Source organism: Salminus brasiliensis, chromosome 4 (genome assembly GCF_030463535.1).
Source record: "Salminus brasiliensis chromosome 4, fSalBra1.hap2, whole genome shotgun sequence".
Taxonomy (NCBI): Eukaryota; Metazoa; Chordata; class Actinopteri; order Characiformes; family Bryconidae; genus Salminus; species Salminus brasiliensis.
In genome coordinates this window covers 31,542,896-31,570,441 of record NC_132881.1, presented here as the reverse complement: position 1 = coordinate 31,570,441, position 27,546 = coordinate 31,542,896, and the positions used below count along the sequence as shown (strand labels likewise).

General features: G+C 39.7%; 1 protein-coding gene across 3 annotated transcripts in view; it reads left to right on the top strand.

Annotated features, from left to right (window-relative positions):
- ptpn20 (protein tyrosine phosphatase non-receptor type 20) overlaps positions 1-4,210 on the top strand; it is a 41,030-nt gene extending 36,820 nt beyond the window's left edge. For all 3 annotated transcript variants that reach the window (XM_072677998.1, XM_072677997.1, XM_072677999.1), the window contains 4 exons: positions 1,395-1,729; positions 2,000-2,215; positions 3,160-3,222; positions 3,623-4,210. In XM_072677998.1, the coding sequence (XP_072534099.1) occupies positions 1,395-1,729; positions 2,000-2,215; positions 3,160-3,222; positions 3,623-3,718 (710 nt within the window). In that variant the 3' untranslated portion in view covers positions 3,719-4,210. The remainder of the gene's footprint in view (positions 1-1,394; positions 1,730-1,999; positions 2,216-3,159; positions 3,223-3,622) is intronic.
- The last annotated feature ends 23,336 nt before the right edge of the window (positions 4,211-27,546 follow it).

Sequence of the window (27,546 nt, the reverse complement as noted above, 5' to 3'; positions counted from 1 at the left end):
TTCAAAGCCAACAACAGTCATTTTGCTGATGAACTGCATTGGCCACATATCAAACTTTGACCTGGCCATCTGATTGAAATACAAACAATACACTTTTTTTTTGGAACACTGAGTTTTGGCATGACTGTGTATGGCTGAAAGCAGGAATAGGTCTTTAACTTTAAACACTTTATGCAACAGTGATTCATTTGACCTGACTCTTTGGAGAGGGAGTAGTCCACTGAAGGTGCCCAGGTTTTATTGTCGCTTATTACTGCTGAATACACTGAAATATTATTTGCCACTCTAGATAAACAAGACTATAGGTAACATTGTCAGGTTTTGTCAACTTTAATGTTCTTTTATTAAAGCAGTGCATTGTTAACATGCAAAAGATCTTATTGCACAACATGGGTCTTTAACCTGTAGCAAAGGGTTGTCATGTTTACATTTGTGAAATGTAGCCAGTTTCTCTTTTTATCAGTTTTTTTTCAGTAGAGTAAGGAGGTGTGAATGCACAAAAGTTCTACACTATATTGACAAATTATTGGGACACCTACACATTACACCTACAGTAGCTTGTTTGTGACATCCCATTCTAAACTAATTAACATTAATATGGAGTGGGTCCCTCATTTGCAGTTATTACAACTTCCACTCTTCTGGGAAGGCTGCCTACAAGATGCTACAAGAGTGTGTCTATGGAACGTTTTGTCTATTCATCCAAAAGAGCATTAGTGCGGTCAGACACTCATGTTTGATGGAAGGGCCTGGCTCACAGTCTCCATTCTAGTTCATCCCAAAGGTTTTTGATGGGGTTGTGGTCTGGGCTGTGTGGGCCAGTCACATTTTTCCAAAACCCAACTCACTCAACCATGCCTTTATGAACCTTGCTTTGTACGCTGGGGCACAGTCATGGTGGAGCAGATTTCTCACATCATTTCCTCTAGCTTAATTAATAATTTATTAATCAAGAGGATGCAGCTAGTTTTTGGATGCATCAAAGCGCTTTGGCGTTCACACTTTAAGAATAATGTGGTCATATGCGTCTCTGACCACCTCCAAATGTGGGTTAAATGATCAGAATACTATCCATCCTCAAATTGCATTGTACCCTACTCACACTTGTACTGAGAAGTGGGATGCAGGATGCTTTTTAATGCAGCTGTGAACAGGGCCAGGGACACAAATGCAAAACCTATGCCCAATTAGACAAAATGTTTATGTTACAATTTGTTTCATAACTAATAACCAAAATTAATGGATGAGACTGAATGGATAGACCACTCAGGGTTTCAGAATAAAGCTCTTCACTCGTGTACACTTACACTTAATGATATGTGTTCATTATGCAAATCAGTTCATTAAAAAACATGAACTCATTTGGTCTCTTCTCATCTCATCTCCACACACAGATGATGAAACACGTGTTCCTGTGGGGGAGAAGCAGGAGTACATCAATGCCAGCTACATTCGGATGAAAGTGGGCACAGAAGAGTTTTTCTATATCTCATCACAGGGACCACTGCCTAGCACTCAGGACTGCTTCTGGCAGATGGTGTGGGAGAACAAGTCGGACGTCATAGCCATGATGACCCAGGAAGTGGAGCGTGGCAGGGTTAAATGCCACAAGTACTGGCCGGAGAGCCTTGATGTTCCCATGGAGGCCGGCCACTACCAGCTGATCCTCGACAATTACCAGATGCAGGACTATTTCCACATCAAGGTCATCAGAATGGTGGAGAAAGAGGTCAGAAGTTATTATGAAGGAGTTAAGAGTCCAGTGTTCGTCCAGTGGAAGTAAATGTACTTCATTTAGTAACAGAAAAAAGTTCTCCACTGTTTTTTAGTCAAATCTGTTCCCTGGCATATGTGGCATTGGGTTGATTACCATGAAAAATGATTTAAACATTTAGTAAAATAACAGAAAAGGCTTTATTACAAATCTCTTTTTTAGTGGGAAAGTTCATTTTAAGGGTATCTAATCCATCTTTCCTTGGCATCTTCTGCACTGTTCTAGACTGGGGCCACTCACGTTGTGAAGCATCTGAAGTTCACCACATGGCCAGACCACGGCACTCCGCACTCATCCAAGCAACTGGTGCGCTTTATTCGCTACATGCGGGTGGTTCACTCCAGTGGGCCCATCACAGTGCACTGTAGTGCTGGCATCGGCCGGGCTGGCGTCCTCATCTGCACTGACGTCATCCTCAGCCTCATCGAGAAGGACCTCAGTGTGAGTATGCATTACCACTACAGAATAAACTGCATAGAATTACTGTCACATATTTATCACTCCACTTATGTTTCTAAGTACTACTTGTGTATTTTATACGTCTAGCAAAGACGTAGCATCTCCAAAATAGCAACTTAGAAGTAGTTGTAAATGTTAATTTTCTAAATATATTTTGCATGAAATTTTGGTGCAATGCAAAGAACAACTGACTTATTCAAATTTTGTCAAGAAGTGATGAATGTTTTGGCAGGACAGCAACAATACAGTGATAAACATATAACAGCTGGTAAACTGATAAAGCAGTTAAAGCTGCTCACACAAGTGAGATACTTGCGTGCTTGCCGACATGATTGACAATTTTGAGATATACTGTCCTTATACATTGCACAGTACTATCAAGTGAAATAGGCAGATCTTGCAGACAAGATTGCAGACACTGGGCAATGGGCAGAATTTTGGCAAGTGAGATTATTACACTTTTGCCAAGTGAAAATGTAGGGACTGAAAGTAGGGACTAGCTCTTATAGCTCTTGTTCTTTTTTCCACTTCGGTAGTGTTTTTTTATTATTTCCACATAACCTACACAAAACCCCTAGTTCACAAAGTACACTGTCAAAATGTACTAATAAAAATCACTATAAACTATAAAGTATTTCACCTTAATGTACAAACATAATTAAAGAAGTCAGTATAATTACAAATAAAATAAGCAGTTTAACCTACATACGATACGGCTTGATTTCTCTTGACTATAAGAATTGGCTGGACTAACTGCAGCTGTTTTCTGAAATAATTTTGTCTTCCTAATTCAATTGTCTCACTTTCTCCCTTTTCTTTGTTGGAACAAAAGCAATCACATATGATGATAATAATGATGATGCATGACCTTCATCCTGTTTCAACTTGTTCATAACCCAAACACACACCTGCGTCTGCTCCCTCAGATTAATGTGAGCGAGATTGTAAAGGAGATGCGGCTGCAGCGGTATGGGATGATTCAGACCAAGGTCAGTAAGCCGATATGTGTGCGGGGAACATTCTCTCTGTCAAACAAGCTGCTAAAGTGAAATATATAAAATCACACTGTGAATTATTACTTTTCCATACCTTCCCCCTCCATCCCAATTACAGAGCTTGCAGGTCAGTCTGGAGTCAGGGAACCTGTCAGACTTACACCCTTCCCTGATAGCTGCTAATGTATCATCTGTGATTTAAACAGCCTTTAATTATCTGCCTCAATGGAATGTCCTGAAGTTTCAAGGGGAGGGATGTGTTTGATACTTACTGATATGATATATACTGATATATACTGAAATATAACGTGGGGACGCTGATATGAAAATGACACAGGCAGGGTCTCATTAATGACTACGAGTATATGGAACTGCTGTTTCTCTCTGGTTTCAGGAACAGTACCTCTTCTGTTACAAAGTGTGGCTGGAAGTCTTGCAGAGCATCTTGCTTCTTCACGGTAACCAGTGGCAATCAGAAACCCCCTCGTGAATGAGCTCTGGCTTCTTTCCACCTTAAGTCATTCCACAGTTTCCTCGTCTGTTGGAGTGGTGTTGAAACGCTGCCGCTTGAGCTATCTGATGTTAATCACGCGGCCTGGGTTCCAGTGCTGTTCTGATCATTTGCTGCACTCCTGTAGTATTAAATATGGCGCAGGAAGTACACTAGACGTTTTCATCAACTGTGCTATATCCTCGTATGATCGGATTTATATTTCAATGTACCATGTATGACTGCACACTGATTTCATAGCCTTCAGGGGCTCTTACTCATTTTGCCTTGAATACATAGTCAGTTAAAAAGTGAAATATTATACGCATAACTCATTTATTCGTACTTGTTGCTTTTGGTTTTTCATGCTTGTAATATTTCAAGCCTTTTGCACAGTTTCAAGCTTTAAGAATTTCAATGCATTATGCAGGTGTATCTGTGGAAATGTATCTTTAAATATGTATGCAAAACCTAAAATGTTTGTTTATTTAATGTTACAATTGTTGTTATTGTTCTAATATTTAAGTAAACAAGGCAGTGCACATTAGAAACAACTGCACCAACAGAAGCACAGACGCTAAAGCAATGAAAACCAACAAATAATAATAATACTAGTAATAAATGTATGATGTAAAAAGAACAAAACACCTCAAACTGTAAGAAAGGTATTGTGTGATACAATAAGTCTGCCTAGCACAAGAAGTTGTTCTCAATTTGAAATGCTGTGAATCATTCTTAAGAACCAGCTTTAAGAAAGACACTCTGAGCTGAGTAAAGTGCCTTTTAATTTGTCCTGGTGGGCAGCTTTAGCAGTCTTCTCTCTGACGGAAGTAAGCTACCACGGCTGCAAGCTGCCGACAGACATGGCAGAAACAGTTAACCCAAAGAGACATGGGTGAACATATGAGATTACCAACCAGAGCCTTCTTTTCAGTATTTACAGCCTCCCAAGTGTCTGCAGCAGACATTATTCCACTGATAGCCCTGAAAATAAATTAGAACCCCAGATTAGAACAAGCATTCAGAGCAGTACCTACACTGCACCTATTTCAACATACAGTTGCTAAATATTGCTAAATTAGAGCAGTAGAAAATAAATAGCAAAGCTTTTCGTTTTGAATTATGTTCTGTTTTAGATTAGATTCATGATTATGGGTTGATTTTAATACTCCACATCTAGATTCATTCTGGCCACCTGTTCAATTCAGATCTTTGTTTTAAAAAGATGTGAAGCCGAAATAAAGAAGTCATTTATGTGCTGCTATGGAAAATGGACACATCAGAGCTAATATTTACCCACCAAATGTATCGCTAGGGTTTTGTTTTCTATGATTTCCAAAATGTAGAGATGTGCTGCTGCTATTTACGTACACCTACGTATTATACTTTAGAAATGTGTATTTCAATTCTCCACAGTAAATGTTATTGTATTTTAGAGTCTCAAAATCGAAATAATGGGAAATAGTCTGTAATTCTGGTCATTTTTCCAAATAAAAAAAATCACCAGTTCCCTTACACGTTGATGTGGTTCTTTATGAACAAAATAAAGAACTTCTTCTTGCATCTCTTCTTCTGTATGACATCTGCTGACTGAAAGACTAACCCTTAAAACAGATTAAAGCAAGCTGCTTATTCTAAAGAGGATGCACAGCAGTGTCGGATAGCTGCATGTGCTGTCCATGCGCTGGTTTGTAAGGGTCAGTTATGGTTGCCAAAGCCAAGTCACATGGAGGGGTGTGCTCCCACTTAGCTTTTACTGCAAAGTAAATACAGCCTCTCCCAGAGACCTTTGTGAGTACATGGAAAGCCATAGAAAGCCATGCTTAAGGGTGGGGAAATCTTAAAAGCCTGGTGAAACCAAAACCTGTAGCTTTCACTAATGTACTCCTCCAGGTTGTGTTGTTCTTTCACTAGTGGCAGTGGTGATTTTAGAAGAGTGTTTCTTACAGAACAATTTGCTAAAAAGGTGAAAATAGAAGTTTTACCTTGAAGGTAGAATTGGCACTTACTATATGTTAATGTAGCATATCTGAAGCTGATACTGCTGGAACCCCATGCTCTCATCTGGAGTTCATTAATGCTTCTGTTTCCAGTAAAGCAAAAGTCCACATGTTTTTAATTATTTTGTACCAATAACACCACTGTGGATTTAACACAATGCATATTGTCTGTGTTCAGAGTACAGTGTGTGTGTGTGTATGTGTTTTTCATTAGTATCCTTTTTTTGGCTTACTGTGGATGTGTTTAGGATTACTACCCTATTATACCTACACAAAGAATAACTAAATATGTACACTTACACTAAACTAGACATACTTCAGACAGACCAGTAAAAGAACGCATTGCGCCCAAGTGTCCCCCGTAGAGAAGAACCCAGTCTTCTGCCATTAGCACTGGTGGTGGACGGTGCAGATTCTCTTTTCTGTGCGGTGTATGGAGGAGTGGGTGTGCTGAAGCGGTAAAGTCATTTGGAACCATGTGTATTGAAACAGCCAGTGATTTACAAGCCCGTGGAAAGTGTAGAAATGATCTCACAGCCTCCTTGTAAATCCACTGACTGCTGGGTTCACAGCACAGGGCAGACAGGACTTTTTTGTTATAAATGTAAAAATAGATTCAACATAATGAGCTTCTAACTAACCTGTCCCCACCCCATTCACCATAACTTCATTTTAAGGATCTCGGACAAATTGGACCTGTATGTGTATGTGCTGCATTGTGGGTGTCCATTTTATTACTTAATCCATCCAGCAAGGGTTGTTTACCTTTTTTTTTTTGTTAATGGATTCATTAATAGGATACCGGAGCAATGTATCACCTGTGGTTTGCAATAAAAGCCCAATGGCATCGAATTCTTCATTCAAAGGTGCGGGAGAAAAGGGAGGTTTCACCTCTGGACTGTAGCAGACATGTCGAAAGCAGAGTTCAGTATAATGGCCCACCATTTGATTTCTGAGAGCAACCAGAGACCTCCATGTAGACAGGGGAGGTGTCAGATACAAGCAGCTGGAGCTTCACTTATGCAGCCTTCAGCTGTTGAGCCGGAGGAGATTTAGAGAGAGGCTGATGGAAGAAGCAGACATACGTATTAGCAGGTTTCTCTCTGCGGGTGTGGGTTCGCAGCTCTGGGGCAGGTGCTGACTGAGAGGCCGTTGGGTAAATGATGATGTTCCACCTGCCCTGTGTGTGCTGGTAGCCACCTGCCGGTTACGACTGGCTCATAGGGATCATGTCAGCACATACTGCATGTCATCAAGACAATGTTTCATAATAGTGACTAACAGCAGGAAGAGCCGCTTATAAGAGTGCACTACATAATGTCACCTGTGCATCTCACCGTGCTGCAATTTGGCACAAAAGTTAGAAAACTACATCATGTTACATGTTGGTCTTTTCCTTGACAAGAATGTTGCTATATGAAATAGCAGCAGTGGCACTACTGCCTCTGCAGGCTGGGTAATTACACTAGGGTCTGTAGAATGAGAGGCCCTGTGTTTATTGGACCCCTTATATTGCTTTATGTAGGCATGTGGTGATCATTATTGTTTATCACAATAATAAATAACCTTTTATTGCAGTCTCCGATAGCATGATACTTTTTAAATTGCAGTCCTCAGCAGTACTGTGTAGGTGGTAACACATACAATCATTTTATTGATTTTTTATATCTCCTTATTTTTTGCTCACTGTGTGTATAGCTATTATACAGACATTTTTACAGTTAGGATTGGAGCTGCAATATATACTAAAGCATGTGATTATGAACCATACAGTCAAAACCTGGACCCACATACTGCCCAGAAGATATGGTTGCCAAAACTCAAATATTGCTGCTTTTTTTAATCCACTGATTCCTGTCTGTAAAATTAAAAATGCAATATTTGATATATGCAATATTACAGAATGTACATTATATATGCTATATATGGATGAGAGTTCGTCATCTTTTAATCAAATAGTTTTAATTATGAAAATGCTTATGAAAATTAAATCTTCTTGCTAACTTTAGACTAACATGATGAATGAACTCATTCAGTAAATGTACAGATATTGAGAGTGTGAAGCTGTAAATGTGAGGATGTCTTTTCTCTCATCTCATCAGTATTTTAAAACAACCACCTAAGTATAAGCTTAATTGTATATTGCTGTTTAGTGAGTTAAAGTCAGTAAAAAAAGTTCACAGATCGTAATTTAATATTTTTTATTACATTTTTAATCATTTTTATTTCTCTTTTTTTTTCTACCTGTATTTGGATACACAATTTGTTTAAGAGATGCAGCAGCTCAGAAAGCCAGTCAGGTGAGAGTTTGTCAGTACAAAAACAAAAAATTGAGTCTCAAATTCTTGCAAACCTAAATTGAAGCAGGAGGTCTGATCAGGTACCAGGTGATGCTTGACTTCAGTACCTTTGGTTGATCTGTGTGTGCTGGAAGTTGAGGGAGATCTTTTAAGTCCTACATGTGTTTCTGGCTTGTGAATGGACAAGATACGTTTCGTTCATTTCATATCCTGTTGTTGCTCTAAACAGCTGATAATGAACGACCTGCCCCATCCATAAGTCTCTAGCGACGCCCCTGGTGAAAGTGTTGCTCTGCGTCTCTAAAAAATAGAAAGAAAATAAACACAATGATGAAGGTGCAGCTTGTTGGATTCAGTTTAATATTTGTAATAAATGTCAAGCTGTACTGCCTCACAGAACGCCGGCGCATGTGTAATACGCTGTACTTCTGTCATTGTTTCGAGTTTGGAAAGCAAATCTAATTGAACTTAAGACACTCTAACAGATCAGCTCCAACCCTTTGGTGGTTCAGAGAGTTATTCACTAATCAAAAGGCCTCTGTCCCCAGTTGGCAACAAGCCTGTGAGTAAGGGCACTCTGCATTTACCTCTCAAAGGTGCTCTGGTGAATGGGAGCAAGCGGAAGATCTGTCGTCTGAGCCAGCGTGGTGCAGCTGGCTGCAGTGCTTGTGTGTTTGTTTTTGACGTTGGCCTTTGTATAAGTACACCCCCTTGGCGTCTCTCTGGTGACAGAGTGGTGACACACAGAAGAGCCATTCATTGCTAGCCTGAAAAGAGCTTCACTTGGGCTTTGCCAAATCACAGCGATGAGAAAGATACCAAAGGGAAGTCAAGAAAAGCCAATAATGACGAGCCAGTCTTGTAGGCTTGGTTGTAATTATCTGGTGTTTGTAAGAGAGCTGGAGGTGGCTTTTATTCTCTGTCTTGTGCAACACTGTTGATTTTGAATTTCAGCCAAAGGCGCCATGTTTAGAGAACTGCGTCCTGAAGAGTACATTTAGGTTAAAGAAGGTATTCTGTATTTGAAGAGAAAGCAAAGAATAGTTTTTAATGAGACATATTATAATCAATTAGTTCAGACAATGTTTTCTTTCTTTATATAGACACTTCTGTTCATTTGAAGAGTTCCATCATTTTTACTTGATGGAACTCCATTCCTCGTATCTGTAGGGTTTAGGCTATAGACCCATAGATAGAGAGCAATACGTAATGCTGCATTTTTGCTCAAAGACCCAGTGAAAGCTGTAGGACATATGAGCCTTTGGACGCCTATTGGGTAACTCGATCCCCATACATATTACGATATGCCAAGAGTCCAATAAGTTCAAGCAGACATCACCAATCCAATGACTTGGGAGGTAAACTGAAACATACATCTGGGAGCCAAGTCTTATCTGCATCCTATTAAGCAGTTCAGTGCTTCTCCAAGGGCATGTAAAGTCAATGGAATAACCAAAAATGATTCTGAAAAGCACTTAGTGAAGGACCTCTCTGGTGATCAGTCTCTTTTTATGTCATTCAGTGAGAATCTGCTCTGAAGACAAAAACGGGTGTCTGTAGGATGAATGCTGAAACATTTGGCGTCTGAGTTATTTTTCACGATTACGCGTGCCAGCAGAGATGAGGCCAAGCTTGTGAAATGTGAATGGTGTTGCAGCTGTGGGAATGGGCCTTGGTTCTAAAAGACTGATGCACTCTGCTGCTTCCATCCCTGCAAGCTGTCTTGTCCATTGACCAACAGATGACCATTACTTTATCTATTACACCATGTACTCTGCACCAATAGACATACCATATAAACTCTGTCCACAAAGTCCAAAATCCTTTAAGCGTGTTCTGTATGTTCCCAAATGTTCAAACCGCCAACAATACAGCCTCTCTGCAGCAGAGCCTGCCATGGTGCTAGGCTGAATAAAAACACCTCTAAGCCTACCTCCCCCTCAAATCCAGTCATTATAATGAAATAAAAGCAAATAGAAGCCTTTTTCAGTCACAAAAACAAATCATAAACTCAAGTGGAGAAAGTGAATCATCCATTTTTGGGCCTGTTGAGCAGACCTCAGGTCTCAGCCCATCTTCAGAACTCGAATTTTCCACGACATTAGGGCAATTATCATAAGTTCTTCCAGGGAGGGGGAGACATTGAGTGAGTGCCCGTCATTAACATGACTGTGGGTTGGCACCGTGTCCGCAGAAGCATGTCTTGTTAAAATGAACACCTTTATTCAAAGAAGCTTAAGCCATCGCTCTGCTGAACTGCACAGTGTTAGCCTTTGAGAAACATCACATCGCTCACTCTCGCATGTAATTCAGACCTGTGAACTTTCAAATCCCTGTGTAGTGATGATTAAGCTGATGTAATTGCCCACTGTGCCTTAGACGAACACCAGGGTTTGCGTGCCATAGGACTGTTAATCACAATTAAAACGCATTGTTTTACACAGCCGTGTTTGAACAGTTTCACGTTTGAAATCAACAGACTCCATCGATTTCTTGACTCACCCTGTTATATATGTTTAGGCAGTTAATCATTTACACAGTGGGGCGAAAAAATTTATTATGTTATCAGAATTTTTATTTCAGAAAGTTTTGTTTTTTCTGCTGTACACACTGTGTTTGACACGCTGTGTTTGATTTGACTAGATTCAAATGTGCGCGCAATTTCCACATGAGCAAACGACATTGCATCAACAAAATGTTGTCTGTCAGTTTACTTCCTTTTGCCAATAATGGCGTAATGTACTTTATTAATATGGAAATTATTAACATGTGTGAATCAAGTAAATTCAGGGCATTGCTTTTCTCAATGCAAAAGCAGCTTGACAGATGTGAAGAGTTAGCAATTCAGAACCCGAGAAGTAGTGACATTTGACGGCTGTTTGCTTCCCTTGTAGGGCACAGGAGAACACGATGCCAAATGGGGAGGGCACCAACCCCATGCATTTAAACAGCAGATGGAAGATTCATGAAAGGATTATGCACAAGAACTGAAAGCCAGGGTTTGACTTTTATGAGGAAAACTTGATGACACGGTGTTAATTAGCGTTTAATTGCTATGTGTTGAAAATAGGCTGGCTAATCAGGATACAGCCTTCTATTTGTTAACGGTCTAGCCCAATCAAAGGTATAATTAGCACCTGTTTTCAATTACATTACTGCGGTGTCAAGCTGGAGATACAAATAGATAAATCATGTCTCGCATCAGAGAAAATGGGCCTAAATGAGAAAGCTATTATAGCGAGGTAGCAGACAGTCAGTCTGTCCATGAAGATCGTTTATCTTCATCAAAGAGGGCTATCCTTGAGAAACTCAGCAGGGGCATGTAATTGAAAAATGCGGAGAAATGTGATTGTTGCAAGCGATAATAATTCATTACCCTGAGCACAAGGAGCCCAGGGAGCCATTTGTTTTCATTAATGTAAATTCAAATTACGTGTGTGATTAAAATGTGACTTTGACAGGCAGAGGGGCCTTAATCCAGCAGACAGGGCTGATGAGACCTCTAATTCGGGTCACTTGTTTCCAGCATATGAGCAGTGTGAGAGTAGCTCGTTTCCTTACCTCCTTCATTTTGTGCTTGATTTGCTTCTGAGACGTTGAAATTGATGGCCACAGCACAGCGAGCACATCCCCCTGGCTGAAAAAAGACTCAGCGGTCGCAGTTCGGCTAATGAGTCACAAAGACACAGTGAAAAATCACTTTTCTCTGGATTCAGAGAGGCCAGGCATGGAATCTCCATTCAGAATCTCAGTGACATTTAAAAAGTGTAGAAGTAGGTCACTGTCATAAAGATCACATGACATGATGCCGAGTTCACGCTCCTTCACTTGTCTGTCAGAGATCACAGCGGAGCAGCAGCATGAAATGCTCTGATAGCCCAGGTTCGTGAATGAGGACTAACCCATCCTGGCACAGTGGAAAGTGAGTAACTTTATCAGATGTGAGCTGCCATAGGTCATTTGATCAGCAGGCTGACGTGACAAATTCACTCCTTCTGTCTTCATCAGAGAGCAGAGGACAAAAAGCTTAGTCTAATGGGACTTGCCTCGGCATGTGAGAGGGGATGCAGTTACACAGTCATCAGACAGACATGGTGAAGAATGAGAGGGTGTTGGCCCTGATGAAAAATACATTTGCTCTAAGACATTCAACCACCAGTTAGTCTGGGATTCTAATATGTCCATGTAGAAAGTGGTCATGCATCTTCTTTAGGCGTGAGAGTTCAAAACAAGTGTTTCTGAAGGTATCCTAATACTGAGTACAATATTTAAGGTGAAGGCTTAAGGCTTAACAGCAATAGGGATATCCAATATATAATGTATAATTTGCAGGCTTTAGAGGCTTAAAAACAATGCTTATTCATAGTGGCGTGAGGCCATATTGGTAATAGTTAATTTTCTCATTTATATTATGTCTTATTTCCTATTCTAAAGGAATTTGGGCCATGGGCGTCTGATGCCTGAGTAGGGTTAGACAGTATCCACTTTTTTCATACCGTCCTACTCTCTCAAAATATGACAGTGGATGCTGTATTACCAAGGGCGGGGAGTAGCAAAAGCTGTGCAAGCTGTGCAGATGGAGAACACGGTGCACACTTTTAAATCAATTATGTAATAAATGTTTAAGCAACAGTCTGACAATTACTGCTGTTCTAAGGAGAGAAAGCTGAAATGAAAGCTTTTTTTTGGTGGTGTAGGATATGTAGCCCATTCGCTCAGTTGGCCTTTACTTAACTAGCTTGTCTACCAACACACCAATGATCAGACAGCTCAGTGCAGTTGCTGCTTACAAACTGACACAAAAAATTTAAAAAACTTGTGTCTCAGAGAGTAAAGCAGAGCGACTGGTGTTGGGAGTAACAGAAAGGCAAAATGAGACCGGTTCTGCCATGTGTAGACTGTAGCCGGGCAGCTAGGCTTAGGTAAGTTAGCTAGCAGACTAAACACCACAGCTTACAGAGGCTTGTAACACGTTTAGAGGATAAGGCCATATGGCTGAGAGCACAAACTCGAGTAAATGGTCTTGGGAGTGTTTTTGACTGTTTTCACGAGACATTTTTTTATGAAGATTAGTGAGATAAGCTTTTGGGCTCAAAGTTGTTGTTTTTATTTAGTACATTTTTTTAATCATTTGCAAGAAATATGCAGCGTTTTGTAAGTTACAATATTACCCAAAGAAAACAAATGTTTTTTTCCCCCAGAGTTACCACCTTCATCAAACTCAGAAGACATGTTTACTTGTGGTTTTTGTCACTAAATAAGATATAGGATATATTTTTGTTGTAGACATCCTAGTTTCACCCTTTGTAAAGACGTCTGAGTTGATCCACTTCCCTACAATAATCCATTTTCTCAGGCTGCAGAACAAGTAAAACTCCACACGAGAGGGAACAATTCATTCAGTAAGTGTGCTGGTCAGTTTACAATTTGTTAGGTAGTGTTGTACATTGCTGGCAGGCTGTGTTACAGTGCTTCTTATCACCTGCCATAATTTATAGGTTCCTGGGGCTGTAATGAAAGAGTCTTTGTTTGGGTCAAGACACCGCTGCCAATGACATCATTAGCTAGGAGGATGGAAACAGAGAGTCCCATCATCACTAAGGTAAAAAAAAATGGAGGGGTTAGCCACAGTGATGATTTATTCAGACTATATAGGAAACTGGGAAGACACCAGAGAAACACAGTTTACTCTGAAACAGCCTTGAACATTGCTGTGTAGTTTCTCATCCAGCGTACTGAGTATCAATGCACAAAGTGTACCAAAGCATGCACTCAACCAGTAGGTGGCACAAGAGGCTTCACTGCTGTCTAAAGGCTTCAGTTGCTATAATTCATGGAATTTGAGACCAACAAGACCAGTATTTTAAACTACCCATGTAAACCATGTAAAACATTGAAACATGCACAACACTGTTTATATATGAAAACACTCTTTACAAAGCTGTACACGTTTAACTCGAGTCACAACTGGCCTGTTTCTCTTGAAAACTTAAAGATGGCAAAAGGGTTCTTTGGACAGATGCCTTAGAAGAACTGTGGAAGAACCTTTTGATAGTTTTGTTTTAGATATGAAGGTTAAAATAACCCTACATAACAAAATGGGGCATTTATAAGTGAAAGGTTTTGTCTTTGCTCTTTTCCATTCTGTCAGAAAATCCGTGTTTTAGTAGAGTAGAGCAGAACTAACTACACCTACACTGAAAAAATGACACATTGCATTTACATGATTTAAATGTGGTGAGTGGTGTTGAATGAAAAATCTCCATTACATGAACACAATCCTTGTCAAAACGAATGAACTTCAAGAAAGCAATTGTGTCGATGTAACAGATTCGATTCATTTCCAACCACTTTCCTTATTTATATCATGTAAATTAAATTAGACATTTGTTTGTGTGTGCTACACCCTCAAAAAGGCCCTTTAGGAGTTCTTTAGTAAAGCCAGTAGTTATGTATAGAAGCACAATGAAGAATATGATATGAGAAAGTAAAGAAATTTCAATGTTTAGAAAAAAAAGATGTAGATGGTTCTGTAAAGAAACTATATGGTTCTGTATAGCGTCAAGATTGTTCCACTATTATGAAAACTAATGTTGCAACACTGTACAGAACCCTTTTTATCCCAGGGTGTGCTAGTAGTACTTTAAGAGAGCATCTGTTGTGAATTAACTGTTACTTGGTTAGTATTACTGTAGGCTACTGTACATTAAACCATATCATAATAATAGGAATACAAATAATAGTAGAAAAAAAGAAGATGAAACAAAATCCAAACACATTTCAAAGCATTGAATTCCCTGTGACAGCCCAAAGAGTGCTGAGAGGGCAGGGCTATGAGCATCTGAACTACATCATTCATGACACCTATGGACATATTTTGCATGTGTGTGTGACCTTGCAGCTGTGTGCATTAGAGACAGGACACAACATGCTTCATGCTTTCTCCTCCTTATTCAATAGCAAGACATTTGCAAACACACTGCTCAAGTGTTTTAGTCTGCTGTAATATTACACCACTGTTAGAGACACACACAGACAAAGACAGTGGGACATGAGAACCGCTGTATCCTCACCCAGAACACACGCACACAGCCCTTTCTCACACAGGAGCAGAGTCAGCTCAGGTTACTGCACTTCCACATAATTCATCATAGGACAAATCAAAAGGAGGAGCTGTCGCCCCCAGTCTGCAGCTCCACTTTCATCCAAATATTAGTCAATAATCGGGAGTATCAGCCGCAGTGATCTCACAGGGTACCAAGGCTGTTTGGAAAGGGAGCCAAGGGAAGGAACATCAAACAGTGAGGGAGTCGGTAGGAAGGCCTTAATGTTTGTATATTTCAACAGTCATTTAACTGTGTAACAACTTAATTGATTCATAACATCTTGGTTAAATTTCACACTTTTTTGTCCAAGTCCAAAAACAGCAGAAATTAGAGCTTAAGGAAAGAGAGTTTAAAAAAAAAGTGACGAGGGAAGCCCTGCTGATATGTTTTCACATATGGAATCCCCATGAATCCCTAATGACCAGGCTGTTATATTTCCCAAGCTTCTAAAAGCAACACTCACTTGATGTATGTCACTGGCCCTACTGTGAGGCACTGTTCATGAAGGATAACTGTACCAATGTATTCATATGATATATGGTAGCTCCAGTAGCTCAATTGTCAGGTTATAGTTATAGCATAATAGAAATTAATAGCATAGTTTTCTTATGATATTACTATTATTGCTTAATTTAAAACATTAAATAGAATAATCACTAAAAATACCTGCCTGAGACCAAACCTAAAATAAAAAAAAAATCTAAAATATAGAAGTGGAGATGACATGAAATACTGCTTTTGGAAAATAGAATGCCGGCATTCTCACAGAGCAGATGCTTTTACTTCAGAATAAATAAAAGCACCCCAGCTTTTTTTTTTTACTGCTGCCTTATAAGGTCACTGGCTTTGTGGTTCCTCTGCGGGTTCAAAGCCATGATTAATGTCAAGCAACAATGAACTCTCACTCGCCTTTGTTTTGAAGTGAGAAGATCACAAATTGTTAGCTAGTGTTGAAATATTAAGTTTCCCACCTCCACCCAGATAGCATCCCAAAAGCAGCTGTGGGAGTGAGGGCATAGATGCCAGAGGCGAGGCCCAGCCATCTGCTGTGCTCTTTATACAAGGATGACAGTATTTTAACTTTCCAGGACTCCACACAGCTTGCTAATTTGGCACAAGTAAAGTGTAAGTGAGAGCGCTAAGGTGTCTGTATAGGCACACCTGTCCTGATCAGACCTGAATCCAGGCCCCTTCCATGCCTGAAGCCATTCTACTTCTGTAATTACAAATGGTTTAATGGTGAAATTCTAAGCACATTGAAAGTCTAAGCACAGAATAACTCACCAGATGATGAAATTTAAACAGAATTACTAGTAGTATCATTTTGTACTGTTGTGTTAACGATATTAAATGTGCAGTTTATACTAGGAATGTTTTTGTTGTAGCAAAAAATATGTTTAGAATAGGGACATACAGGCATTACCCAGGTATATTTTGATATGCCTAAAATTAGGTTATTTTTGGAAGCACACAGTGTATCTTGAGTAGCACAATTTTGCTATAATACATTGATAAATATGGCTTAGATAAGACTGCAATAACTCAAATCTATTATGTTACTTTTTGAAACTGCATTTATTCCTATTCATGGTGGAAATCACAAACATTCCTCCTTTGTCTGACACAAGAACTCTTAAAAGTATTAGTATTGTTATCTGATTTTCTAATGGCTAGCCTATTACATGAAGTTAAAAATGTTAAATCCAGACCTTTATCCTTTGTTTGGCTAGGATTTCCTAACATGAACACTAAAAAGTGTTCCCTATAAACCAGGAATATTCAACCATGCTCCATCACACGAAAAGGAAGTTCAAAGATATGCAGATCTATGGCTTCATGATTATTCACAAAGATCTGAGGGCTTAAAAGGCTGAAATTCCATTTTTAAAAGCCTATTCATGTTGCTCTAATTTTCAGCCTTCCTGCTATAATCACTGCTAATCTGTTTGGCCGGTGGTCTTTAAAGCCTCCCAAGGGTCCTGCCATTCCTCAGTCTAAGAGAGAGCTGCTGAAGCTTACTATATATACCTTTGTCTCCCTATAAATTTAAAGTCCAAAAGCTTCTGGAAAAACAGACTGAAATTCCCATCTATCTTATACCTAAAAACACAGCAATTGTAGTGTCTAGATCTACACTGAAACACTCGAAATTGCACTAATTTCCATATTAGCAACCTTTGGCACTAAAAGATCATGATAAAGATTTCTGACATGCATTGTGTGCAGGAGAGCGTTGAAAACGCAAGCCTTTGCTCTTACCTATGGTGAGCCACAACCACAGCCCTCAGCGGGTGAGTGTGACTAATTAGGTATAGAACGCTATTTATACATGGCAGGGCCTTTAGCAATTTAAGCTCATGGGCGGCACAGCGGGGAGAAACGACAGGCATTGTATACGGCACCATCAGGCTCGCTATGTCTTATTCAGCCCTAAAGCCGAGGTCGCCATTTTAGAGATCTTAGCATGTTAGCAAAAACAAACAGCAGCTGCCGTTATTGGAAAATCGGCCTTGTTTTCTTTACTGTTCCCAAAAAACATTCCTAAACTAAATTATCTCAAGATTATCAGTTCAGAACTCAGTATTGAGTTTTTGGATGCTAGCTTACACCCCTAATCATTTATCACCTTCAGAACTCAAAGTGGACAGAGAGAACTACAGTGTTATGCAAAGGTTTTGGCAACCCTAAATTATCTGTGTATTTAATTTTTCAAGTGTAAGTAAGTTAATATCCTCTACAGAGATATACAGATTCTAAAGCATAATTACTGTTTAATAGCTTAATTTAACTGCAAAAAGACATGGTGTGTCTAAAAAGTAACACTGCATATGTTTTACATATCTTGCTATCATGTCAAAAAAAGAACAAATGACATAATGCGTATTTGGCAGTTGTACATTGTGTCAGAGTTGATGAATGGTGGTGATGATGAATGAACCAATGGAAATGCTCAAAAAAAAATCCTTGACTTCCTCTAAAGGTTAAGAAGGTTTTTACTCATTTGGTAAAATTGCCATTTTTGGACAATTGACAGCAATGATATACATTATATGTCCAAATGTTTGTGGACAACCCTTCTAACTGAAAGGATTCAGCTAATTTAGGTTGCACCCGTTGCTGACATTATCTAAACCCTGTAGAAAAATATTGCCAATTTTGCCCATGTAGTATACATGTTAAATAAAAAAAAAGGAATAAGAATTGTGCTTTGCAGGTAATTTGTTTATTTAAGTTTGTTTCCTGTAGAGGATTTTTCCTATTCTTACATAGAAATTAACAGTGTTGAGGACAGACCTTTGTTTGAACAGGAATAAACACTTTCTGACCATTTATTTGCAAAATTTTTAACAGTAAGGCACCGAAAAACTTTGTTAACTAATAACAAGTTCACATAAGGTGACTTTGCTGAAATTCCCCAATAATTAAGAATTCATTGTGAAATATTTACACTATATGGTTGTGCAGAAACACACCCACACGTCTTCAGGCATGACAGGAGCAATGTAAGGTTTTGCGAGGTTGCTAAGAGCAGACCCTGTCCAGTGACAGACTGCTAGTGGAGTGGCCAGCCACAGGCTTTTATGAAAGGTGTAAAAATATCAGTCGGTTCCAAGATAAACTCTCTCTCCGGAGTCCTGACATTTACCCTGGCTGGGACCGGAGGGCTCGCTCTTTACCTGGAGAAAAGCGTCATTGATGCGAACTGCAGAGGCTTCCGGCCATGTTTGAAGTGCGCAAGTTCTGCGGGTCATGGGGAAACACTGGCTTTTTTCCACACTGACCAGTGTGTTAGGGGCTACCCCTGTTTGGACAAGAAATGTGTAAAAGCCTTTAGGGAGAGTGTGCTTATTCATGCACAAATTAGAGGGGAAATCTGTTTTCAAAGGAGTTTCAAGGGTTTTTTTTAGCCACCAGTGGAACCTTTCAGGGTAAATGTAATGGTCATAGCTTGCCTTTTTACATTATGGTGAGATTTTTATATGTGACTTGGGGACAAAACTGAAAAACTTAAACCTGAAGCTTTGATTGAAAGCAACAATGTGCCTATAAAGTCAGGTAAGAGTTGTGCAGTTAATCCTGTTAAAATGCTGTATGGAGGTTATTAATGTATGTTACAACATAAACAAGGAGCACAGTCACAACTTTCTTTTTTCATTGCATTCTGCCTCCTCAGCACATAATGGCATAAGCCATTGTCTCGCCGTGTTCCTGCGGTGAAAAGAAAGCCAGTTGAGGATTTATTTTGGGGTCCTGTGTTTTTTTAGGAGGTGGTTAACATTAGATTAGCATTGTAAAAACCAGCACAAGAATAGAACTACACACAGCTAAAAACTCCTATTCCTGTACACTGATGTCTTTAGCAGCTTCAGCTGTAGTTAGTCAATCTTCAGTTTCAGGTTTATGTGTTCAGTTTTAATGCTCTGATGCTCCAATCCAAAACTGTCCTTTAAAACTGAACAGTTGTTACTAACCTCGTATAGAGCCTCACTGATCCCTGAATGAAACTGTAAATATGAATAGAGTGTGGTAAGGCAAGACCAATGGCAAAAAAAATGGCACTTTAAATTTACTACTAGTTGGGAGATTGGATAAAACTAGTTGGGAGAAGTGTTTGCATTATATATGGATTATATATGATAACTTTTTTCCCTAGTTAATTTATTTATAGTTAATTTATTAATAATGATAATTCATGTTTTGGTATTTAGCCACATTAACTCTACATTTCTTTACTTGTGCATTACTACTTTATCTGTTTCATATGTAATTATTTATGGTATATTGTCAGTATATCTTGTTTAGCCAGATTTATACTGAAGTAAATGTTGAATAATAATATGATAGATAAGGTAAATAACTGAAAAATCTGCACAGATTGTAAGGTTTCAACTAAGAATGCGTATTTTCAGTCTAACCGCACACTAGAAGACTTTGAAAAGACTTGTAGCCGCTTTACCGCTTCCTGTTGTCCACATCACAATTTGCATGAACCATGACTACTATACTGTAGTGTTAATTAATATAATGAAATTATATTTTATCAAATATCATTTATATTTTATTTCCCACTCATGCTCCTGGTGGAAATTTACAGGAAGAGAAAATGTTGAACAATGGAGGAGAAACAGAAGCAGCTTTTGGCCACAACTGCCCTTGTTGTTGTGTGCAGTAGTTTGTTTGAAAAAGATAAAAGCCCAAAGCTTACCTAGTGGTTGTTCACATTGTCCACATCACAATTTGCATGAACCAAGACTAAAAACACATGACAGCTGTCCGAAGCCAGGAGAGCATAATTGACCCTCCCTCTCCTTCTTCATCACTCATTGTGAGGCTGTCCAGTCTATTCAGGTGTCAGGTGTCAGGTGTAAGTCTCTTACATGAAGCACATTCTAGCTTTTACCGTCCTAGTACAGACTGCCTCAGCTGATATCAATTAGTCCCCATTTAAAAACACTACACCATTAACCTGACACACAAAATTCACCAAGGATGACTGTGGACTCATCAATCTTCAGCTGTCACCTGTCTGTATGACGATTCAGCAGAGTGGCAAAGTGCTGTTGTAGTCTCAAAAGCACACAACTGACAGACAAGCCATCAGTTCACATGCACAGGCCACCAACGATTTATTATCCTTTCTTACTTGACATGTTATGTGTTCTTTTATCCTTATATAAAATATGAAGCCCATTTTTGGATTTCTACATTTGCACTCTCATTTATTTTGCTTTGCTTGGAGACAAAGAGCTCACAGTTACAAAAGTCTTTCAGAAGTCCAGAAGGTGCTGTGGGACACGCTAGCTTTGCTCTGTTTGCTTTAAGACCCCTTCGACGCGCTGTGCCTTTTCAGCCTGTTGATTCTACCTCTCGTGAGGAGGAGCCTACGATTATCGGGAAGGTTTCCTACATTAATATAGTATAGCGCGCCCATTCCCCTCTGCTCCGAGGCCTGTCACTAGGTTCAGGCCTGGCCAGCACTTGAGGGTGGCTATGATTGTGCTGGCAGAGGCCTCATGCTCCTCTGTTTTCGCAGAGGCCGTCACTTTCCCAGCTCCTCACCCCGTGGATGTGTTTTCAGCATGCCCAGCAGGTCCCTCACACTCCACAATGGCAGCTTCATTCACAGGCTGAGAAGGCCAGCTGGTGTGAGAGCTAACAAAATAATGGCTCTATCTGCTCCAGCCCACTGACCTGCAGTGGAAGCACACGTGACACCCCGCAAAACCTGGAGCAAGGATTTGTGGTGGGGAAAGAAAAAATACAGGGAGGAAAAAAATGCAGGGCCATTTGTGGGACTATAAAGGGGTATTATGACCAAGCCTCAGGAGAAGAGTGAGAGGAACTCTTGAAATCGCTCAACAGCGCAGAACCACAAAAACCAAAGCCAGCACATTTCAGTGCACAATTCACTTCCAGTAACCATTTACTCCGCTGCCACTTTGTTGAGCACTAAAATCATCACCAGGTCTAAGTCTGGAACTAGCAATCATGCTCCTGGCTACATTATGTCTTAAAGTAAAACAAAATATAACAAAAAAAATATATATATAAAATATTTCTTTTTAAAAATAGCACATATAATAGACCTGTCTGTTCCCTCTGTGTGGTCCTTTTCTAACTACATTGTCTTTATTTTCCCTTTCAAATTAATCTCAGACCATACTCGTAAAATAGGCCCCACCATAATAATTGCCATCGTTTGCTGACCGCTTATGACCTTGGTTTAGTGTCCCTCCAGTTGTTTTACTTGTTGCAGATGAGTGCTCATTTTGCTCTTTAATCTTGACACAAGTCAGAATACATCTGTCGTTTTGACCATCATTCCTTTCCTGCACTTCCTGAAGCATTTTGCATCACAGCTACAGTCCTGCTGTGGGCTTTATATCTGTGTGCATGTCTTTGAAACCTGAGGACTACTCTGACACTGTCAGACCAAAGGGCACGGCTTTCTCTGTGTTATACTCCTGAAACCTCAATCCCCTCTTTTAATTCCATTTGATTTAGAGATGGCCATTTAACACTGGAGATTCTATACTCTATCAGCAGCACTCCGAGCTCAGGGAGAGGTTAACGGACAGGGGGAACGCAGGGCATTCGGGTCAAGGCAAATGCGCATGGGGCGCAAGAAGGCCTCAACCAACTTTCAACATGAGTACTAAATTACATTGGCCTTTCACCTTGGTTAGCGCTAGATTAATGTGAGGCATTATCTGCAACAATACTCACTCAATCATTCCTGAGAGAGGACAAGCCCAGCTGTCCCTGATTAGTCTGTTTGTGTAAAGCTTAATCCCAAACACTGAGAGTACTGGTGTCGTCTTGTGCAGTGATATGTTGACCATATCCTATGCTTTCCTTCTGATCCTGAAATTTCCTTATTTGTGTGGCTGTCTGTACAAAAACACTGCAAACCATTTATCACCTTAGAATTAAATGGTAGGGTTTTTGATACTGTGCCAAAATTGCACTGTGCCTTATTCAGAAAGCAAGGGAAAATTCTCCAACACCTTGTTTGACTAGGCTAAGCTTACCTGCAGTGGCTGAACAGGCAGATAAACATAAATAAGCTTGTTGTTGTAAGATCACAGAACAGTGAATACAGAATGGGCTGTTTAGTGGCTTGGTTGTCATATATGGAATTGTATGGACTGGGGAGGGAATGGTATATTTTCAAAAAAATGGAAAACTAAATCTTCATGGAATCATCTTGGCGTAGTTGAATAATGGGAGCTGTGTGCATGTAAGTGACATACCTAGAACATACCATGGTAGGTTATAGACATACAATATCTCCTAGCAATACCAATCTCCTAGCAAACCCCATGGAAACCCCATTGAATGTCATAGCAACATCTTAGCAACCATCTAGTTACCACTTAGCAGCACTAGAGCAACCACTTCACAACACCATAACAGCTACCTGGGTCCACTGCAACCACTTAGCGATAGCATAGCAACCACCTATCAACACTATATCAAGCACTTAGTAACACCATTGCAACCATTTACCAACACCATAGAAACTACTTAGCAAAGCCATAGCAACTACATGTGGTGACATAGTGACCCCTTGGTGACACCATAGCAACCACCTGGAAAAACCATAGTAACCATCTACCATTTAGTAACACTGTAGCAACCAGCTAGCAATGTCCTTGAATACAATAGCAACCACATAACAACAGCCTAGCAACTATCTGTGTACTCTGTCCCTATATCCCAGACATCATAGATGCTGAACACCGTCTATCTCAATTACTGATCAAACCAGTGCAGCATTACCCTTTGCCAACATAGTGCCATTATTAATAGGTTTCATCTGTTTTCACTTACATTATGGTAGCCTAACACACACACACACACACACATGCTATCCTAATACAGAAAATATTTATTATTGATTTTTCCTTTTAGAACCTGGAACAGATAATCATTTCTTCATTTTTATGGCATGATTGTGGAAGGTGGTGGCATGGGATTTGTGTACAGTATGAGTGTGTGTTCATTAAGTGAAAGCGTTGGAGGCTGTCTCTGGAAGTACTCCCGTTATAACACCTTGCTAAAGCCTCTTGTCCAAACTGCCTCTGGCCCTGGGACACCAACATGGTGGTCTAGACCATAGGCCTAAATGCTGCTGGCAACTGCTGGCAAATATCGCTGGAGACACACGGCCATAATCTCTTCCTCTTCTGAGCCCTAGAAATATGCAGCGTAATGCTTGTTCATCACTGGAGGACGCCAACATAAACTGCTGTAATACAGGAATGGAGCTACAGACGCACAGCAGCATCTGCTAACAAAGCTAAAAGAATCGCTGCCTCAGGATGTAAGGTAAATGCTCGGGTATGCCATAAAATTTAATATGATTTTGAAATCCCATTGAGCTTTTGATTCAATTTTCAACCAGCCTGAACCTTAGGAAGAAAGAAGAAAGTGTACTTAGGGACGTGTAGAGGAGAGCTGGACACAAACGAATGCAGAGAACATGTTACATGCCATTTTATGTAATTAAACTGGTTCAAGCAGAACGATTTACCCTGAAGACTTTACAGAGGTTTTTGTACCATAAAAGTAGCCTTTTTTATCACATATGTTTTTGATTACTGATGCTAATTGCCATCTTGGTGACTGTAATAAAGCACTAGTATGACACATATCTAATAAATAGTTCCCCGTCAGAACTAGCCAGGCTAAAGTACAGCTTTTCCTAGTGGGGTAAGTTGAATACAGTTACACCTAAACCACCTACAGTAAACAATGAGAGTTAATATCCTCCTATATAAAAACAGAAATATTAATTAATTTGGTGAAGTGTTTTTTTTCACATATTTCAATATTGTGCTGCAATTTGCTTTGTAGCCAGAATCTTTATGTGAATGCTAATAATCTTTATCTAACCGTACACTAGGAGACTGAAGACAATGTGTTATTACTCACATAGTTTTTAGTCTCAGACTATAATTTTGCAAAGACTGAGAATCTTGCAGAGTCACTTTCTGCAAGACTGCAACTCGATTTCTTTTGAGATCATTTCCCATCATGAAAATTTACAAGAAAAAAAAATAGCTCACTTATTGGATTTACAAAATGTCCCAATTTGCATGAGCCAAGACTAAAAACCTGTGATAACATTAAAAACAATTGAGTTTATCAGAATGTCAGGATGTGAAAATGACTATGGGACATGAGTGAGGAGTTACCTTAAACCAAAGGAGCGTGCTGCAACTCTAGCAAGAAATCACTCACGAAATGTGTCTGTAACAGTGAACATTCTTGAAAGGTTTAGTGTAAAGCCGGCATAATACTACACCTACTACTACTACTACTACTACCACTACTGCTCCTATTAGTAATACCTATACTTTAGTCTACTACTACAGCTAATATTACAACTAAAACAACATCTACTGCTACTACTGTTACTTCTATAACAACTACTTCTCCTATTAATAGTACAAGTAATAGTAATAATAATAATGATGAGATTTATTTATAGTGCACTTCATTTTACTTGCAAAATCCTAAAGTGCTTTACACATGAAGAAAAGCAAAACTTTGGAAAGACTAAACATTACCGTTAAAATGAAATAACATCACAGTTACATAATGTGAGTTTTAAAGTATGTTGAGCTTGGTCAAGTAAGTAATGAATGTGGAAGGGAAAGCATCAGCTGAGCTAAAATAAAGAGACAATACTTTATTTTTATGAAGAATCATCTTTGCCTTGCTATTACAGATTTTATGGCCCTCACATGTGCATTCTATTATCACATCCTTTTCCAGAATTTTGGCATGCTGTTGTTTTAGCTGTAAATCCGATCCTGTCTTCATCACTGGCCACATTTGAGGTGATCCAGCCAGGAGCCTGTAAGCTGGAGTTCAGAGCATAGACTGCAAAACTGCCCCTGTGCCAGAACGGGTGATTGTGTGGTGGTGGTGGGGGTGGGGGGAGTGACTTTCTGACCTGTTCACATGGCTAATAAAACATTCATAGAGGGAGAGGAATTCCACTGTATAGTTTTCCCCTGTCTCTGATGTTTGGAATCCTGTGGTGACCCCATAGAGAGCGCCATTCTGTCTGCAAACAAAGGCCTGCTGTTCCCCTCCGTATCATCATAGGCTAGACCAACACCGCCAACTGCTTGCCGCTAAGCTAATCAAATATTTTTCTTCCTTCACAGAATTTGTCTCAATAAATAGTTTTTTGTCTTTTTTTTCCTCCCACCAAATTCACCATGTTCGCTATTGTACCATAGTTCATGCAGGTGGCCAAGGGTTTGTAAGGCCTCTTGTGTTAATGGAGGGGGAAAGATTGACTTCAATTGCTCTCATGATTGCCTGTCTTTGCCCCGATTGCCTGGTTTGCATGTGGAAAAATGCCCTTGAAGCGGCCACAGCAGCCCTGTCTGTTGTTATTTGGCTTTTCATTGGTTTGTGACACTGTAATGCTTCACTTTAATTGTGTTTCATCTCTGTCTACAAAGACCAAAGAGGCCATTAAAACAGTAAAGGCCCTCTCTGTGTATTATCCCTGAGAATGATTTGAGATTCTCACTAACAGTGCATTTTGAGGTGTGCTTAAGTTGAAATGCTTGGTCTAAGGGCCTGTTTCAGAAAATAAACAGTGGAGGTCAGTCACGTCACTGCAGAAATGATGTGTGTTTACATTTCTGACACCAAAGCTTCAGGCCTGTGCTTTTTCTGTCAATAGACACTTTATGTTGAGGGAAGCCACTATGTTTTGTCTTACATTAACTATGATGGCTGATCTCCTTTTTGTGGTCTGTTTAAGAAAAAAAAACTTTCAGTGGGTCGAAGTCTCAACATTCCCTGACAATGAGAAAGGAAAAGGCTTCTCAGCAACCTTAAAATATAAATGACTTAAATTTAGGGGTAATATAATCCCTTTGGAATATGAGCCACATCTTGACTCACGGCTGCATTGCAAGCCCCGGGTTTTCGGGGGTCCTTGACAGCATCACCCAGCCACCCCTCACTCCGCCCTCGTGTGAAAGTGTAGAGCTCCAGAGAAGTCAGTTTTAGGGTTCTGTTCACTGATACGTGCTTGCAAATAGGAAAATTCAACAAGGCAGCCTCCAAAGCCACAGGCTTGGTGTTGTATTTACACGGACACAGTTATATTCATTAAAGTCTACACTGTGAGCCGCTGTTTCCTGAACATGTCCCAGTGGCTCATGACCTTCACCTACACAAAAGGCCCTTAACCCCTGAAGAGCAGCAAGCAGCAAGCAGGAAATTACACTCACAAGACTGGTAGCTAAATCCTTTAATTGTTCCGGTTTTTGCAGGAACATTATTTGTTAATGAAATTCTCATTCCATCACAATACACATTGAGAGATACTGATGGTGATTTTGGCTAATTACTAGAAACTATTAAAATATGTTTCCAGGTCGATACCACTATTAATAATGCACTGAATAAAAGCTAGATGACTTACTAAGATATGTGACATTATAACTGTGAACACTGGATGGACTCTAGTGTTCCACTAGTCATAGAAAAATAATTTGCAATTTCCTTTCACCAAATCCTTTGGATGCTTTCCTGAACTGGTAGGATGACAAGAGCAGAGGCGTGTGAATTGTTCACACAATTTCAACACAGTACCTTCAACAATACTTTCAACACCTGTGATATTTTACAAAGTTTGACTTTTTTAGTGGATGTATGAAAAAAAATCTACAAACTGTGACTAAAATCATTCACAGGTACTTTTCTTTAAATAATAAGCCTTTTTTGAATGTCCGTAATTCTGAATTGCTCTTGTGGGCAACACTTAACTGGAAACACATGAGTGTATTTCCAAGTAAAACTTAGCTGCTTGTTGTTGAGTTAAGAAAAGAAATTGTGTGAGAGGGGCAGTCTGGGCAAATGATACCGTTGCTACATCAGTTGTA